Source organism: Panulirus ornatus, chromosome 40 (assembly GCF_036320965.1).
Source record: "Panulirus ornatus isolate Po-2019 chromosome 40, ASM3632096v1, whole genome shotgun sequence".
In the NCBI taxonomy this organism is placed as follows: Eukaryota; Metazoa; Arthropoda; class Malacostraca; order Decapoda; family Palinuridae; genus Panulirus; species Panulirus ornatus.
Window position 1 is genome coordinate 3,239,803 of NC_092263.1, and position 19,814 is coordinate 3,259,616.

Genomic DNA, 19,814 nt, shown 5'->3' on the forward strand with positions numbered 1-19,814 from the left:
ACATACATATATATACATATGAAAAATGTAAGAAACAATTTAGAAAACAAACTTTTAGCTTGAAATGAATGAAAAAAAAAAATGAATGTCACATAATGGTTCAACCTCTGGCTATGGAAAGGAAATGTACAATTTATTCACACAAACGTCAATAGTAATCATAATAATAATAATAATAATCGAGTAAGTAATAATAGGGTAAGAGAGATATGTGGTAATAAAAAGAGTGTGGTTGAGAGAGCAGAAGAGGGTGTTTTGAAATGGTTTGGTCACATGGAGAGAATCAGTGAGGAAAGATTGACCAAGAGGTGAAGTGGGAGACCAAATTGAAGGTGGAAAGATGGAGTGAAAAAGATTTTGAATGATTGGGGCCTGAACATGCAGGAAGGTGAAAGGCGTGCAAGAAATAGAGTGAATTGGAACGATGTGGTATACCGGGGTTGACGTGCTGTCAATGGATTGAACCAGGGTATGTGAAGCGTCTGGGGTAAACCATGGAAAGTTCTGTGGGACCTAGATGTGGAAAGGGAGCTATGGTTTCGGCCCATTATTACATGACAGCGAGAGACTGAGTGAACGAATGTGGCCTTTGTTGTCTTTTCCTAGCGCTACCTCGCACACATGAGGGGGAGGGGTTTGTTATTTCATGTGTGGCGAGGTGGCGATGGGAATGAATAAAGGCAGACAGTATGAATTATGTACATGTGTATATATGTATATGTCTGTGTGTGTATATATATGTATACGTTGAGATGTATAGGTATGTATATGTGTGTGTGTGGACATGTATGTATATACATGTGTATGTGGGTGGGTTGAGCCATTCTTTTGTCTGTTTCCTTGCGCTACCTCACTACGCGGGAGACAGCGACAAAGCAAAATAAATAAATTTATTTCACTGTTTTCTTCTGACATAAAGTGTTTTCAATCATTTTGATTACACCCAATGACAAATCTGAATACATAAAAGAAGGGAAGTTTGCACTGCTCCAAGATATAGGACCGAGTGAAAACAAATATTGACAATTTAAAATATTTCATGAATTCTTATTATCAATCATGCATTCTTTTCTCTCCATTTTTTGTGCCTCCAGCACACTGGTCCTGAGCAACCTAGTCATCTGTACAGCATTAACCTGTAAGGTACTATTCTAAGAATGTATATAACATATGCAATACTTCTTTAATGTCTGAATGTGAAACTAACACCATAAAACATGATTTAAAAGTTTCTATGCTCAGAAAATCATACACCTGCGAGTCAGTGGTAATTCATGTAGAGACATATGTAATCCGGTTGGGATCTGGTCCCAAGCTTGCCAGATTCTTAACTTCAGACCTCTGTAGAAACAAAGCATTTCTCTTCTATGTACAAATATATACAAAATTTACATACACAGTCTAGGTTCTTTGGAAACAAGTTATCACTAATGTAGCTTTGATCACTGATTAATTGACTAATTACGAGTAAACTGTAAAATGCAAGAATTTACAGGTTATTCAGGACTTTTCAGCATTAAAAGGTATCTGAAAACTTGAATGGTTTACAAAGAATTAAGTATTTTAGCTTCATTTACAAGTGGGATCTATTTACATCAACATAATTGTCTAAAGTTTCTGATATATTTTCTATCTATATCTTTGTTATTGTATAATTCATTTAAATCGAGACTTCTATATTTTTGACATTCCATTAATACATGTTTCATGGTAATACTGCTGTTGCAAGTGTCATATACTGAAGGAGGTCTGCTTTTAATTAAGTAACCAAAGATCAACACAGTATGACCAGTCCTCAGACCACAAAGAACCTTCTTAAAATGGCAGTTCCGGTTGAATTAGGAAGGTCTCTATCTTCCGCAATTTGTTATTCTTTTGGGTTTCCAAAACCCATCTAACTGGCCATTTAGATTGCAATACATGGCTGCTTTAGCCTTAGCACCTACTGTTTCATTACCACTGATACTGGTAGGTCCAAGACAACAGCAGAATTTTGCATTCTTATACTTTGCATTGAGTAAATGCTAGCAATACAATCTTGGACTTTTTGAACTGTGGGATGTACTGGAGCACACTGTGATATACCTTGAAGCGAACTCTGGAAATCAGACTCAATTTCCTTTTGGGAAATTGATCAGTTAATTTACATGCAGCCCGAATACTACATAGTACTGCAGTAAATACAGAAGATTCTCCAAGTAATTTTGCTATGTAAGATTCTTCTTCCATAACTATAGCAACAAACACCACCAAATTTTGAGCTATCTGGAAATATATTTATTCTGTTTGTAAGAACAGTTTGATGCTCAAGATACTCAGTTTTGTTATCACAGAAGCATGTAGCTTTTAGCCATTTTCATCCAGTCCCTACAAAGTTTGATAAAAGACTCTTTCTGGTAAGAAAACCTAACAAAGCCTTCCTGAATTACATCCAAACCATTCTCATTAATGATATATCTTATTATCACATTAAAAGGTTTAGATAACTCTGGACATTGATCAAATACCTCCATCCTCTCGATAGTAAACAAGCAGAGTTCTTTGCGTCTTCAGTTCATAGGTAGCTCATCAGAATCTGCATAAAGACTTTTAACTTTAGAGGATATGAATGCTTCATTACATATTCTAGTACCATAATTAAGGCCAATGTCAACCACTTTCAGAGTGTCATCAATGACTGGTGAATATATGTGGCAACCACATATCCAGTTTCTATATACATAATGAATCATATAACCTCAGCATGGTTTTTCTATCTGCTTCCAGGAATAGTGAAAAATGACCTTCAAAATATTTAGCAATTTTACCTTTGTACTTTCAAGGTTTTTAATATAATGGGGCCCATGTCAATCTAGAAAAAAAAAAAAAAAAAAAATCATGCCTAAACATAAAAAACGTCTTATCAAAAGTTCAGCCTTAAGTGAGGGAAGGGTGACCATCTGCTCCATTATTCTAAACACAGCACAGCTTTCTCTTCTTCCATTCCTAAAAGTTCATAAGGAAATAATGCTGATAAGTTGTTAAATGGGGTGAGTTGCCTCACCAGATGACTCTCTGTGGTCTACTTTAGGGTTCTGAAGAGCGATCCTCCATGTGCAGCCAGATACTTTTCTATAGTAATGTTCACCATATCTTGCAGTGTCTTGGAGGATCCTTTCCTTCCGTAGCTTTCTAAGTTCATAGAGCCCCTTTCTCAGATATGGTTCCCGGAGGATTAAGGAACAGAAACCCTTAAAAAACATACCTACAGCTGACAAATGTACCCAATGATCAAAGTGACAACACATCCATGCAATGAATTGCACCATGGTTTCACCCTTAACAAGGTTGGTCTTCTGACGATAAGGCTCTTCTACCAGTGCAAACCACAGCAGGATACCTTTTCCTTTTTACCATAGCTACCAGCTCAATTACTAGAAAGACTAATGTTTGTTTCTAAAACCTTACCACTTAGTAGATCTTCAGATAACCCAGTTTTCCTGTGGCCACTAAGATGTAACTCTCAAACCTTTCTAATTAGTTGTCAGTGTCATTCAGTTGTTCATTTAGGACAGGTACTTTGGCTGAGATGACAACTGTCTAGATTCACTAGAGAGTTTTTCAAGTTCAAGCTTACTTTCAATTTCGCTCTCTGCTGTTTCTCATTATTTTTCCTCTAATTCCTTTAGCCGTACTTCAAGTTCATGCTTTCTTGCCCTTTAATTCCCTTTTGATTTCGCTTAATCTATCATGTTCTACTCTTGTATCTTTTTGTTGTTCCTTCACAAATGTTTCAAGATTGCCATCTTCATATCCAAAATTTCTTCTAACCTTAAGAAAGTCATTTAGTAGAGAATAATCACTCAACAACTCATATCAATAACACCTTAATGAGATTCTGACTTGAGTTCTGTAATGTCATGGCTTAAACTTTATAAATTTACACTATTTCTCAAATGTTCATAACTCACAGCAAACAACTTCCTTGGTCTAGGCATTTCTTTTCATATATTTTCTCGTATACCAAAGATTACTTTTAACACTGGGAGTTTCACACAAAGACTACCATTCATACTGATATTATGAAGCAAACCTGAATTAATCCTCTCACAAACCTTACATAATGCACGCTAATTATAGTCTTTCTTGCCAGAAACATTTTAATCATGTTCTTGTTTTCTCTGTCTTTTATGTATCTTTACCATGTGTATGGATGGGTATCCCCATGGTGATAATCTGTTTGCATCAGGTACAACTTGATTCACTTAACAAGGAAGTTTTGGCAAAGCTAACCTTAATACAGTCAAATATTGGAAAACTTGTATTTTTATAATCACTCTGACAAAAGTACATTAGTCTTTCAAAAATATTAGATCTGGCTTTGTTTACACTTTCATTCAAAACAAATTTAAGCAACACTGCAAGTATAAAGAATTTTGATGTGTCAAAATATTGTAAGAGACATTAAGACAATTTACTGACAATACTGAGAAAGAAATCACCATATATTTTTGCATTCGTTGTAACATCTTTTCATAGATTTTCTTTAACATTCAATAGTTTTTTTCTGGGTAACTTAAAAGAGTTCACCCAATACCTATTAATCCTATAATTATGATATCATGACCTGGTTTTCATCACAGGTGCATGCAGACCTATGCTACATATAATATTTCTACCTTAAAGTAAACATGAATTATAAAGTTATTTACAATGGCAGACTGATCAATCATAAAGGCTGGTCATTTGCTAACATTCTTGAAACCCAAAACGTTTGAAAAGTATTTGTTGGCACGAGACTGGTTACTGTTCTCAGCTGCCTGTGGATTGACTATCTCTAAACCTTGAAGTGGGGTAAATGCCACACTAGAAGCTGTACCAGCTACCTGTCTTCTTACAGTTGTCTGCCCACCTAAAGTAGACTGCCGCTGAACTTCTTTCTGCAAAGTCTTTGATAGACGCACTCGTGTCTTCTCATCTACAGTGATCTTGCGGATGCGTCCAGCACCACCCTTTCCTAGTTGTCCTCTCGTATAACCGAGATCATCCTGATATGCATCTTCTTCTATTTCACCGAAATTCATTCTGCAATAAAGAAAACATAAAAGAAAATTCAGAAAGTTGAAAATTTAAACCAAAGTTAGTATATACTTCACTATCTTTGCAATATTTCCTACAATCACTGTAACTGTATACTCTTTAAAACCAAGTTCTTGAAGACTACTTTTACCACACAAATATGGGATAAACCTATTCCTACTGCCAATAAATGCCAATTAAATGCAACAGGATGCTGTCCACAGAGCCATCAGACTAATATATGGTGGTCCTAGATGATTTCCCATCCTGGAAGGTTACAATCAACATTTGCTTCAAGGGTCCATCTGTCCGTATCAGTATTTGTTCACATTCATGACAACTGAATTAGGCCAAAACTATGCATTTCAAATTTCTGACACAAGCTGTTACTCCCTTTTTATTTATATACATATGGAACATTTTTCAAGAACTTTGGCTATTTCATGTTTTTGCAGTTACAGTTATGACAGATCCAATAATTCAAAATATTCATGAATTTTTACAAAGTGATCTGAATCACAGCCAATATTCTATACAAATGAAAAAAGAAAGATAATTACAAAACGAGAGATCTGCAGATATGCTGCCCAATGAGAACAGCTGACACCTGACAAGCATGCGCTGTTTATGATTGCATCTGAAACAATTTGGGACTTTTTCTCCTATGGAGATTCACCACTGTGCTCTAAAATCCTTTTTGCTGAATTCTATTATACCATGGACTAAAGAAATGAAATCATTAAGAATATTTATGGTATGAATCTTTGTGGAGACGTAAATTCTAGCCGGCAACAATTTATGATGCTCGTGACCTTTTGTAAAAATGGATGCAGTCATGTCTGTAATGGCACTGTAAAGCACTTTGCTCTGAAGCAATAAAGCAACTGGCTTGTTATGAGAGGGCCTGGAGAAAACATCTAAATGTAATGGTTCAGAATATCTCAGTAAAGCCTAAAAAGATTACCAAACCACCTAGTATTTTCTGTAAGTGGAAAGGAAAGAATTATGGAAGAGATCATGTTAAACATTCTCCAGATTTTATTCTAAAGATGATGCAGAAAAATTGTCTAAACCTAATATTTGATGCAAGATCCTTCTTCAATGGCAATGACTAAAGACAGTCTGAGGAGCCTTATTAGGTAACTGGCATTAGCAAGTACACTCTTGCATCAGGATTTATCAATTTGGGCTACCAAGAAAATGAAACCTGAAAATTCAGTTGAGAATTCTAAAATGGAGTCATATCATTCCAAATTATGAGGGCATTGACTTCAACTACCTCTGAACTGGAAACTGTAGCTCCACATTGTGCAAAGTATTTTTTTCTCTATCTTTAAAAGTGACTTTTACTAAGAGCTGCTCAAAACATTTTGAAATATGCATACTACAATAACTAAATGAATATGCCTTGTCTTAAGATTTAGTATAATGCGTAACATACAACAAAATACAGCCTGACAACAAATCTTACCTATTCTGAGCTTTACGCAGATCTGTAACTGCCATTCGTTCCTTCATCTTCAGCACCCGACGGCCCCCTCGCTTCTTACCCGGAGCATCAATGGGTTGTGGCAGTGGCTTGATTGCCTTAACAGGAGGTGGCTCCTGTAACTTGTCCAGTTTTTTCTCAACTTCCTCTCTAAGACGCAACCCTTGTGTACCACTAGGACTACCATGCATACTATCCACTCTTGCTGCCAGGGTTGCTTTGTAAGCAACAATGCGAGAAGCTTTAGCCCGAAGATCAGGAGGGGTTTCTTGAACAATATTACAATAATATATATAACCAGTATGAGGTAACATGGTTGTCTGGGCCATCCCAATCATCGTTTTCTTCTGCTTGCCAATCAATAAAACATTACTAGCAGGCATTTTTGCAAGACTGGTGAGTCCTCCCGCCACTCCCATTAATTTAGCCGCAACAGAAGCCCCAACAATACAAGAAAGGTTTGGTGCAATGAAGCTCATTCTGCTCTCAACATATTCAAGTATCCTTATCTTAAATGCATTCAAATCTTGAGCCATTTTGCATGCATCTTCGATGGCACCAAGTTCTTGGTCCGTGAGTAAGGTCCCCTGTGTCGTGGATGCTGTGACACTCACCACCATAATGGTGGCTTGGGTTAGGATCTGGGCTAAGGCTTCGCTATTTTTAACTTTGTCTACATCATTTCCCAACTCCCGTACGGCATTAAGGTACTCCAGAGGATTTACTACCAGGGACTCAAGCTCTGGAAATCTTTTAGCGTACTTCTCCTTCACGAATTTGTGAATCGTGCCAATTTCGTCATCAATATCCACATTGATATTGTTGGCTTCAACAATAAGTTTATATTCCGGGTCTGCTTCCACTGGCCCCTGGAGATCTTCTGGCTTCCTTTGCTTCAGGGCATAATTTTCTATCTGTTCCTTAATGTCTTTGAGTCTGTCTGAATCCCACAATCTTGCCACCTGACGGACTGTCCGAAGGCCATGTTTAACAGCTTCTATTGGGATCTTAAAGTCAATATCCATACCATCAGACCCAAGTCCTCCATTTTCATGTTCCCTGGACTGTAATTCAGCCGCAAGCAACTCATCTTCTTCGCCGTCCTCAAAGTCATTGAGAAGTTCGTCTGCGAGAGACATGGTGCAGTGATGTTTACAATTCCCCCTGGAGCATTTCCCCTAAACGTAAACACGAGTCAGCTAAACGTTTGCGACCATAGTCTCGGACAGTAAACATATCCAGCGAACCTCAACAGCTCTTAGCAAACATATGCAGCGAACAAAAACATATGACGCGAACCTCGACATGTCTCGGCAAACTATGCAGAGAACATCAAGAGCTTTAAGCAAATATATGCAGCGAACAAAAGCATATGCCACAAAACTCAACAGCTCTTAGCAAATATATGTAGCGAACAAAAGCATATGCCACGAACCTCAACAGTCTCAGCAAACATATACAGCGAACAAAAGCATATGTCGCGAACCTCAACAGTTCTTAGCAAACTATGCAGCGAACGTCAACAGCTCTTGGCAAACTATGCAGAGAACGTCAACAGTTCTCAGGAAATATATGTAGCGAACAAAAGCATATGCCACGAACCTCTACAGCTCTTAGCAAGCTATGCAGCAAACGTCAACAGCTCTTAGCAAACTATGCAGCGAACGTCAACAGCTCTTAGTAAACTATGCAGCTAACGTCAACAGCTCTTAGCAAACTAAGCAACGAACGTCAACAGCTCTTGGCAAACTATGCAGCGAACGTCAACAGCTCTTAGCAAACTATGCAGAGAACGTCAACAGCTCTTAGCAAACTATGCAACAAACGTCAACAGCTCTCATCAAATCATGCAGCAAATCTCAACAGCTCTTGGTAAATATATGCAGCGAACCTCAACAGCTCTTGGTAAACTATGCAGAGAACGTCAACAGTTCTGAGCTAACTATGCAGAGAACGTCAACAGCTCTTAAGAAACATATGCAGCGAACAAAAGCATATGCCGTGAACCTCAACAGTCCTTGGCAAACTATGCAGCGAACATCAACAGCTCTTAGCGAACTATGCAGAGAACGTTAACAGCTTCTAGCAAACTATTCAGAGAACGTCAGCAGCTTTTAGCAAATATATGCAGTGAACAAAAGCATATGCCGCGAAACACAACAGTTCTTGGCAAACTATGCAGCGAACGTCAACAGCTCTTAAGAAACATATGCAGCGAACAAAAGCATATGCCGTGAACCTCAACAGTTCTTGGAAAATTATGCAGCGAACGTCAACAGCTCTTAGCAAACAGACGCAGAGAACGTCAACAGCTCTTAGCAAATATATGTAGCGAACAAAAGCATATGCCACGAAACTCAACAGGTCTTAGCAAACTATGCAGCGAACGTCAACAGCTCTTAGCAAACTATGCAGAGAATGTCAACAGCTCTTAGCAAATGTATGCAGCGAACAAAAGCATATGCCGCGAACCTCAACAGTTCTTTGCAAACTATGCAGCGAACGTCAACAGCTCTTAGCAAACATATGCAGAGAACGTCAATAGCTCTGAGCAAGCTATGCAGAGAACGTCAACAGCTTTTAGCAAATATATGCAGTGAGCAAAAGCATATGCCGTGAACCTCAACAGTTCTTAGCAAACTATGCAGAGAACGTCAACAGCTCTTAGCAAACTATGCAGCGAACGTCAACAGCTCTTAGCAAACTATGCAGCGGACGTCAACAACTCTTAGTAAACTATGCAGCGAACGTCAACAGCTCTTAGCAAACATATGCAGAGAACGTCAACAGCTCTTAGCAAGCTATGCAGAGAACGTCAACAGCTCTTAGTAAACTATGCAGCGAACGTCAACAGCTCTTAGCAAACATAAGCAGAGAACGTCAACAGCTTTTAGCAAATATATGCAGTGAAGAAAAGCATATGCCACGAAACTCAACAGTTCTTGGCAAACTATGCAGCTAGCGTCAACAGCTCTTAGCAAACTATGCAGCGAACGTCACAGCTCTTAGTAAACTATGCAGCGAACGCCAACAGCTCTTAGAAAACATATGCAGAGAACGTCAACAGCTCTGAGCTAACTATGCAGAGAACGTCAACAGCTCTTAAGAAACATATGCAGCGAACAAAAGCATATGCCGTGAACCTCAACAGTCCTTGGCAAACTATGCAGCGAACATCAACAGCTCTTAGCGAACTATGCAGAGAACGTTAACAGCTCCTAGCAAACTATTCAGAGAACGTCAGCAGCTTTTAGCAAATAATGCAGTGAACAAAAGCATATGCAGTGAACCACAACAGTTCTTGGCAAACTATGCAGCGAACGTCAACAGCTCTTCTCAAATATATGTAGCGAACAAAAGTATATGCCGCGATCGTCAACAGCTCGTAGCAACTATAAGCAGCGAACGTCAACAGCTCTTAGTAAACTATACAGCGAACGTCAACAGCTCTTAGGAAGCATATGCAGCGAACAAAAGCATATGACGCGAACCTCAACAATTCTTAGCAAACTTTGCAGCGAACGTCAACAGATATTAGCAAACTATGCAGAGAACGTCAACAGCTCTTAGCAAATATATGCAGCGAACAAAAGCATATGCCGCAAACGTCAACAGCTCCTAGCAAATAAATGCAGCAAACGTCAATAGCCCTTAGCAAATTATGCAGCGAACCTTCACAGCTCTTAGCAAATATATTCAGCGAACGTCAACAGCTCTTAGTAAATTATGCAGCGAACATCAACAGCTCTTAGCAAATCATGCAGCGAACGTCAACAGCTCTTAGCAAACATTTACAGCGAACAAATTGCCCGTGAGATTGGTGTGAGGCGATACCTAGAATCGCTCAGCTTACAGTCTTATTTCGACACCTTATAAATCATGATTATAAAGGAGAACTGTAGTTCCTTACTGGATATTCCTTGATTTACAACTAACAATTAAGGTAGTCAACATGAAATTTTTGGTAAGGAAGTGTTGTAACTCTCCTTTATAACCATTATTGTCAATGGTGCCCTTTCCTGGGTGAGCGAGGAAGCGGCTGGAGCAGACGAAGAAAAAGCCTAAATCCGCTCATATTCATTCTCTAGTTGTCATGCGTATTGTACCGAAACCACGGCCCCCCTTCCCACAACCAGACCCCACAGACCTTTCTATGGTTTATCCAGTCAGACCACTATCAGCATGTCGACCCCTCTATGCCATATAGTTCCAATTCACTCTATCCCGCGCGCGCCTTTCACTCTCCTTCATGTTCAGTCTTTAGGACTGTACAATGGGATGGTAAAGTTACAACGATAAACATTACAAAATGTCTTTGTGTAAATATTACTGATTGCTTTTCCTTCTTTTGGAAAAGTAAAAAATGGAGGGGAGGATTTCCAGTCCCTCTCTCCCTTCCCTTTTAGTCGCCTTCTACGACACGAAGGAAATACGTGGGAAGTATTCTTTCTCCCCTATCCCCAGGGAGCGTTGAAAAATGTGTGGAAGGCGAGAACATTACCTCGGAGAGCAAAACTGGGTATGTTTGAAGAAATAGTCGTTCCAACAACGTTATATGGTTGCGAGGCGTGGGCTATAGATAGAGTTGTGCGGAGGAGGGTGGATGTGCTGGAAATGAGATGATTGAGGACAATATGTGGTGTGAGGTGGTTTGATCGAGTAAGTAATGTAAGGGTAAGAGGGATGTGTGGAGATAAGAAGGGCGTGGTTGAGAGAGCAGAAGAGGGTGTTTTGAAATGGTTTGGGCACATGGAGAGAATGAGTGAGGAAAGATTGACCAAGAGGATATATGTGTCGGAGGTGGAGGGAACGAGGAGAAGTGGGAGACCAAATTGGAGGTGGAAAGATGGAGTGAAAAAGATTTTTAGTGAACGGGGCCGGAACATGCAGAAGGGTGAAAGGCGGGCAAGGAATAGAGTGAATTGGATCGATGTGGTATACCGGGGTAGACGTGCTGTCAATGGATTGAATCAGGGCATGTGAAGCGTCTGCGGTAAACCATGGAAAGTTTTGTGGGGTCTGGATGTGGAAAGGGAGCTGTGGTTTCGGGCATTTTTGCATGACAGCTAGAGACCGAGTGTGAACGAATGGGGCCTTTGTTGTCTTTTCCGAGCGCTACCTCGCACACATGAGGGAGGAGGGGGATGTTAATCCATGTGTGGCGAGGTGGCGATGGAAATGAATAAAGGCAGACAGTGTGAATTGTGTGCATGTGTATATATGTATATGTCTGTGTGTGTATATATATGTGTACATTGAGATGTATGGGTATGTATATTTGCGTGTGGGGACGTGTATGTATATACATGTGTATGGGGGTGGGTTGGGCCATTTCTTTCGTCTGTTTCCTTGCGCTACCTCGCAAACGCGGGAGACAGCGACAAAGCAAAATAAATGAAATATATATATATATATATATATATATATATATATATATATATATATATATATATATATATATATATTTTTTTTTTTTTTTTATTTATTTATTATACTTTGTCGCTGTCTCCCGCGTTTGTGAGGTAGCGCAAGGAAACAGACGAAAGAAATGGCCCCCCCCCCCCCATACACATGTATAGACATACGTCCACACACGCAAATATACATACCTACACAGCTTTCCATGGTTTACCCCAGACGCTTCACATGCCTTGATTCAATCCACTCACAGCACGTCAACCCCGGTATACCACATCGCTCCAATTCACTCTATTCCTTGCCCTCCTTTCACCCTCCTGCATGTTCAGGCCCCAATCACACAAAATCTTTTTCACTCCATCTTTCCACCTCCAATTTGGTCTCCCTCTTCTCCTCGTTCCCTCCACCTCCGACACATATATCCTCTTGGTCAATCTTTCCTCACTCATTCTCTCCATGTGCCCAAACCACTTCAAAACACCCTCTTCTGCTCTCTCAACCACGCTCTTTTTATTTCCACACATCTCTCTTACCCTTACGTTACTTACTCGATCAAACCACCTCACACCACACATTGTCCTCAAACATCTCATTTCCAGCACATCCATCCTCCTACGCACAACTCTATCCATAGCCCGCGCCTCGCAACCATACAACATTGTTGGAACCACTATTCCTTCAAACATACCCATTTTTGCTTTCCGAGATAATGTTCTCGACTTCCACACATTCTTCAAGGCCCCCAGAATTTTCGCCCCCTCTCCCACCCTATGATCCACTTCCGCTTCCATGGTTCCATCCGCTGCCAGATCCACTCCCAGATATCTAAAACACTTCACTTCCTCCAGTTTTTCTCCATTCAAACTCACCTCCCAATTGACTTGACCCTCAACCCGACTGTACCTAATAACCTTGCTCTTATTCACATTTACTCTTAACTTTCTTCTTTCACACACTTTACCAAACTCAGTCACCAGCTTCTGCAGTTTCTCACATGAATCAGCCACCAGCGCTGTATCATCAACGAACAACAACTGACTCACTTCCCAAGCTCTCTCATCCCCAACAGACTTCATACTTGCCCCTCTTTCCAAAACTCTTGCATTTACCTCCCTAACAACCCCATCCATAAACAAATTAAACAACCATGGAGACATCACACACCCCTGCCGCAAACCTACATTCACTGAGAACCAATCACTTTCCTCTCTTCCTACACGTACACATGCCTTACATCCTCGATATAAACTTTTCACTGCTTCTAACAACTTTCCTCCCACACCATATATTCTTAATACCTTCCACAGAGCATCTCTATCAACTCTATCATATGCCTTCTCCAGATCCATAAATGCTACATACAAATCCATTTGCTTTTCTAAGTATTTCTCACATACATTCTTCAAAGCAAACACCTGATCCACACATCCTCTACCACTTCTGAAACCACACTGCTCTTCCCCAATCTGATGCTCTGTACATGCCTTCACCCTCTCAATCAATACCCTCCCATATAATTTACCAGGAATACTCAACAAACTTATACCTCTGTAATTTGAGCACTCACTCTTATCCCCTTTGCCTTTGTACAATGGCACTATGCACGCATTCCGCCAATCCTCAGGCACCTCACCATGAGTCATACATACATTAAATAACCTTACCAACCAGTCAACAATACAGTCACCCCCTTTTTTAATAAATTCCACTGCAATACCATCCAAACCTGCTGCCTTGCCGGCTTTCATCTTCCGCAAAGCTTTTACTACCTCTTCTCTGTTTACCAAATCATTTTCCCTAACCCTCCCACTTTGCACACCACCTCGACCAAAACATATATATACATATATATATATATATATATATATATATATATATATATTTTTTTTTTTTGCTTTGTCGCTGTCTCCTGCGTTTGCGAGGTAGCGCAAGGAAACAGACGAAAGAAATGGCCCAACCCACCCCCATACACATGTATATACATACGTCCACACACGCAAATATACATACCTACACAGCTTTCCATGGTTTACCCCAGACGCTTCACATGCCCTGATTCAATCCACTGACAGCACGTCAACCCCGGTATACCACATCGCTCCAATTCACTCTATTCCTTGCCCTCCTTTCACCCTCCTGCATGTTCAGGCCCCGATCACACAAAATCTTCTTCACTCCATCTTTCCACCTCCAATTTGGTCTCCCTCTTCTCCTCGTTCCCTCCACCTCCGACACATATATCCTCTTGGTCAATCTTTCCTCACTCATTCTCTCCATGTGCCCAAACCACTTCAAAACACCCTCTTCTGCTCTCTCAACCACGCTCTTTTTATTTCCACACATCTCTCTTACTCTTACGTTACTTACTCGATCAAACCACCTCACACCACACATTGTCCTCAAACATCTCATTTCCAGCACATCCATCCTCCTGCGCACCACTCTATCCATAGCCCACGCCTCGCAACCATACAACATTGTTGGAACCACTATTCCTTCAAACATACCCATTTTTGCTTTCCGAGATAATGTTCTCGACTTCCACACATTCTTCAACGCTCCCAGAATTTTTGCCCCCTCCCCCACCCTATGATCCACTTCCGCTTCCATGGTTCCATCCGCTGCCAGATCCACTCCCAGATATCTAAAACACTTCACTTCCTCCAGTTTTTCTCCATTCAAACTCACCTCCCAATTGACTTGACTCTCAATCCTCCTGTACCTAATAACCTTGCTCTTATTCACATTTACTCTTAACTTTCTTCTTTCACACACTTTACCAAACTCAGTCACCAGCTTCTGCAGTTTCTCACATGAATCAGCCACCAGCGCTGTATCATCAGCGAACAACAACTGACTCACTTCCCAAGCTCTCTCATCCCCAACAGACTTCATACTTGCCCCTCTTTCCAAAACTCTTGCATTCACCACCCTAACAACCCCATCCATAAACAAATTAAACAACCATGGAGACATCACACACCCCTGCCGCAAACCTACATTCACTGAGAACCAATCACTTTCCTCTCTTCCTACACGTACACATGCCTTACATCCTCGATAAAAACTTTTCACTGCTTCTAACAACTTGCCTCCCACACCATATATTCTTAATACCTTCCACAGAGCATCTCTATCAACTCTATCATATGCCTTCTCCAGATCCATAAATGCTACATACAAATCCATTTGCTTTTCTAAGTATTTCTCACATACATTCTTCAAAGCAAACACCTGATCCACACATCCTCTACCACTTCTGAAACCACACTGCTCTTCCCCAATCTGATGCTCTGTACATGCCTTCACCCTCTCAATCAATACCCTCCCATATGATTTACCAGGAATACTCAACAAACTTATACCTCTGTAATTTGAGCACTCACTCTTATCCCCTTTGCCTTTGTACAATGGCACTATGCACGCATTCCGCCAATCCTCAGGCACCTCATCATGAGTCATACATACATTAAATAACCTTACCAACCAGTCAACAATACAGTCACCCCCTTTTTTAATAAATTCCACTGCAATACCATCCAAACCTGCTGCCTTGCCGGCTTTCATCTCCCGCAAAGCTTTTACTACCTCTTCTCTGTTTACCAAATCATTTTCCCTAACCCTCTCACTTTGCACACCACCTCGACCAAAACACCCTATATCTGCCACTCTATCATCAAACACATTCAACAAACCTTCAAAATACTCATTCCATCTCCTTCTCACACCACCACTACTTGTTATCACCTCCCCATTTGCGCCCTTCACTGAAGTTCCCATTTGCTCCCTTGTCTTACGCACTTTATTTACCTCCTTCCAGAACATCTTTTTATTCTCCCTAAAATTTAATGATACTCTCTCACCCCAACTCTCATTTGCCCTTTTTTTTCACCTCTTGCACCTTTCTCTTGACCTCCTGTCTCTTTCTTTTATACATCTCCCACTCAATTGCATTTTTTCCCTGCAAAAATCGTCCAAATGCCTCTCTCTTCTCTTTCACTAATACTCTTACTTCTTCATCCCACCACTCACTACCCTTTCTAATCAACCCATCTCCCACCCTTCTCATGCCACAAGCATCTTTTGCGCAATCCATCACTGATTCCCTAAATACATCCCATTCCTCCCCCACTCCCCTTACTTCCATTGTTCTCACCTTTTTCCATTCTGTACTCAGTCTCTCCTGGTACTTCCTCACACAAGTCTCCTTCCCAAGCTCACTTACTCTCACCACCCTCTTCGCCCCAACATTCACTCTTCTTTTCTGAAAACCCATACAAATCTTCACCTTAGCCTCCACAAGATAAATGATCAGACATCCCCCAGTTGCACCTCTCAGCACATTAACATCCAAAAGTCTCTCTTTCGCGCGCCTGTCAATTAACACGTAATCCAATAACGCTCTCTGGCCATCTCTCCTACTTACATAAGTATAATTATGTATATCTCGCTTTTTAAACCAGGTATTCCCAATCATCAGTCCTTTTTCAGCACATAAATCTACAAGCTCTTCACCATTTCCATTTACAACACTGAACACCCCATGTATACCAATTATTCCCTCAACTGCCACATTACTCACCTTTGCATTCAAATCACCCATCACTATAACCCGGTCTCGTGCATCAAAACCACTAACACACTCATTCAGCTGCTCCCAAAACACTTGCCTCTCATGATCTTTCTTCTCATGCCCAGGTGCATATGCACCAATAATCACCCATCTCTCTCCATCAACTTTCAATTTTACCCATATTAATCGAGAATTTACTTTCTTACATTCTATCACATACTCCCACAACTCCTGTTTCAGGAGTATTGCTATATATATATATATATATATATATATATATATATATATATATATATATATATATATATATATATATATATATATATATATAAATTATCTAAGCTCCGATCAAATTCAGCTAGTTTGATTAACTTTGAATTCGTACTTTTCTTGTTTTTATTACATAATTTCAAATTTCTATAAGAAAGTCTTTTTAACATAGTTAATGTAATATTTATTTCTATTGCTCATTACATATTTCTTTTAAACTCACAGTCTTATTTTCCATGTTTTGAGGTATAATGATATGGTAAGGAATTGGTAAATGAAGTTAACACAGGCAAAACGAGTGAAATGTATAGCAATATTGCTTTATAACATGATGTATAGAGAAAAAAATAGAATAGATATACCATTTATATTAGAAAAATTCTATCTAATAAATTAAAACTCAATAAAGTTATAAATATACCATGAAATGCAGGATATAATTTCTACACTTCATTAGCTTGAATTATAAGACCACGTTTTGTTTACGGAAGGTTGTGTACCCGAGACTGGGAATGGTGTTTGTCGAAGACAGAATTCGTCATCTGAGAATTCAAATAAGGTTAATTTGATAACTAACTACAACATTTCAAGATATGCCACGCCATAAAGTTGTAAGTTATATAAACATTGACCTGTTTTTGTGACGTTTTTCTATTTGTTGGTGAGAGTAAAGCCAGACAGAAGCGGAACGTAGTGGCTCCTTGATATGTATATAAACTAGTGAGGGAGGTTTACGCTTATAGGGACAACATGATGCTTTAGCCAAACATCAAATTCTAATTAAGATATTGAGAGTATTGTAGAGTTAGCCGAGCTTATTGGGAGAAATACAATTTATATTGAGATGCCAGTTTAGGGAATACTGTAGAATTTGCTTAGATTTGGGGGGTGGATGCATTCTGTTGGAGATCTTATACTTTTCTTATAAATAGTGGTTTAAACTGGGGTGTGATTTGGAACATTATTTTATTGTAACATTATTAGTCAGAGTTGGGGGAGGGGGGGGATAAGAAAAGGCAAAATTAGATAATTAAAAGAAACATTAATAGAAATCTACAGAACCTATGGAAACAGCTAACTACTGGCAGCCTAAATTTGGTCAGTTATGTGGCAAAAGTCCAATTTAACTGTGCACTGCTATTAGTTTTGGATTCTAGGTAATATTATTCTTTATTGTTTGGGTAGTGTAGAGAGAGTGCAGTAACAATTGTAGATCGTGACTTGGAACATTATGTTTAACTTAGATTATCTTGACTAAGGCAGTGGTTGTAAGGAATATGTATTTCAGCAAAAATTTATTTTTTTTGTGAAAGTAATACACGTTAAGATTTAATTGTATATTTAGAAACCTCACCAGTCAGTCAAAACTTATAGTTGGAAAAAATCAGTAGAATACATGGAAACTTTATGTAGTTGCTTAAATATTTTTTACATACTTGTTTGACATTTCTCGGAATAGAGAATTATAGAAGGAACACATGAAGGATGACCTTATTTGCTGATATCCACCCTTCTCTTGTTGTCATATACAATGTACCAAAACCATAATTCCTTACCCACAACTAGCTTCACATGCCCTGTTTCATCATCATTGATGGCACATCGTCCCTGTATACCACATTGCTCCAATTCACTGTCCATGCTTCACTCACTGCTGAATGTTCAGTCCTCCAAAATTCAGAGCTTTTTTGAATCTGTCCTCTCATTTTCTCCTCAGTTTTCCATTTTTCCATGTTCCTCTCTTTTTTGACATGTATATCCTCTTAGTCATTCTCTTCTCACTTATCATCCCATTACATCCATACCATTTCAGCTCTCCTTCTTCATCTCTTTCTTACATATTAATTCCTCTTCTTACCACACTACCCTCTCACCCTGTCATTTTGTATTTGATCAACCCTCACCAAAGCTTATATAGCATTGCCCTCAAACATTTAATTTCCACTACATTTACTTAGTTCCATGCTTTTTTTTTTTTTTATATATAAATGGCCCTTGCCTTACATCCATGCAGCACTTTTGAAACTTCTGTACCATCATACATACCCAAATTTGCTCTTACAGTCATTATGTCCAAGATCTTAGGCCCCTTACCTACTTTATGGCTCACTTCAGCTTCCATGGCTTCACTCGCCGCTGTTTCCTCTCCTAGGTATCTAAAACATTTCACTCCCTCCAGGTTCTGTCTATTTAAACCCACACCCCAACTAACCTGTCTCCACTACATAACCTAGTAGGCCTTTTTTTATGTACATTTGCTCTCAACATTCTTTTATTCACTCATCAGAACTCAAAAAGCAGCATTTGCATTTTCTCATTCAAATTTCCCTCCTGCATCATGTCATTAGTCAAGTAGCTGACTCTTCCCCAATCCCCCACCTCCATCCCAACACTTTATAGCCTGTAAACCCACCTTTATTTCTGTCTGTCACCACTTTACTCAAAAACATTAAACAGCTGAGGTGACACCACGCATCCTTGCTGTAAACGCATTTTTACTCAGAACCACTCTTCCTACTCACACATATGCCTTACTGTCCTAATGAAAACTTTTCACTGCCTCAAGTAGCTTTCCTCCCATACCATATATTCATAATACCTTCCTTATAGCATCTCTATCATCCTTATTATATGCTTTCTTCAGATCCTTAAGCACCACTTCAAAATCCTTCTGTTTCTCTAAGTATTTTTCATACACATTCTACAAGGCAAACACATGGTCCATGCATCCTCTGTCCCTCCAGAAACCACATTGTTCCTCCCCAGGCTGATGCTTAGTGCATTGCGCACCCTCTCAATCACCACTCTTCTGTGCTAATTACCAGGTATACTCAACGAACTTACACTTCTGTAATATGGACCTTCACTTTTGTTCCCCTTGCCTTTATATATTGGCTCTATACAAGCATTCCACAAATCCTTAGGCACCTCACCATGAGCCATACATACTGTGAAAATCCTAACCAATCAACAGCACAGTTGCCTTCTTTTTTAAGAAATTCATAT

At 39.6% G+C, this 19,814-nt stretch overlaps 2 protein-coding genes across 2 annotated transcripts in view; one reads left to right on the plus strand and one right to left on the minus strand.

Annotated features, from left to right (window-relative positions):
• Positions 1-1,174: 1,174 nt before the first annotated feature.
• Prp31 (pre-mRNA processing factor 31) lies at positions 1,175-7,794 on the minus strand. Its single transcript, XM_071685364.1, has 2 exons — positions 6,530-7,794; positions 1,175-5,064 (listed from the first exon to the last, which is right to left on the minus strand). Exons 1-2 carry the CDS (start codon positions 7,684-7,686, stop codon positions 4,722-4,724), a joined length of 1,500 nt encoding a protein of 499 aa, XP_071541465.1. The 5' UTR covers positions 7,687-7,794; the 3' UTR covers positions 1,175-4,721.
• A 9,488-nt stretch (positions 7,795-17,282) lies between these two features.
• Positions 17,283-19,814, plus strand: part of ppan (Brix domain-containing protein peter pan) — a 62,651-nt gene continuing 60,119 nt past the window's right edge. The window contains exon 1 of the mRNA XM_071685365.1: positions 17,283-17,419. Coding sequence (XP_071541466.1) covers positions 17,402-17,419 — 18 coding nt within the window. The 5' untranslated portion in view covers positions 17,283-17,401. The remainder of the gene's footprint in view (positions 17,420-19,814) is intronic.

Bases quoted from the DNA above. Each gene is read 5' to 3' on its own strand.
- Prp31 (XM_071685364.1), bottom strand. From the start codon at position 7,686: ATGTCTCTCGCAGACGAACTTCTCAATGACTTTGAGGACGGCGAAGAA. The intron at 5,065-6,529 runs GTAAGATTTGTT...TCTTTATTGCAG, and splicing joins CTGCGTAAAGCTCAGAATAG to AATGAATTTCGGTGAAATAG.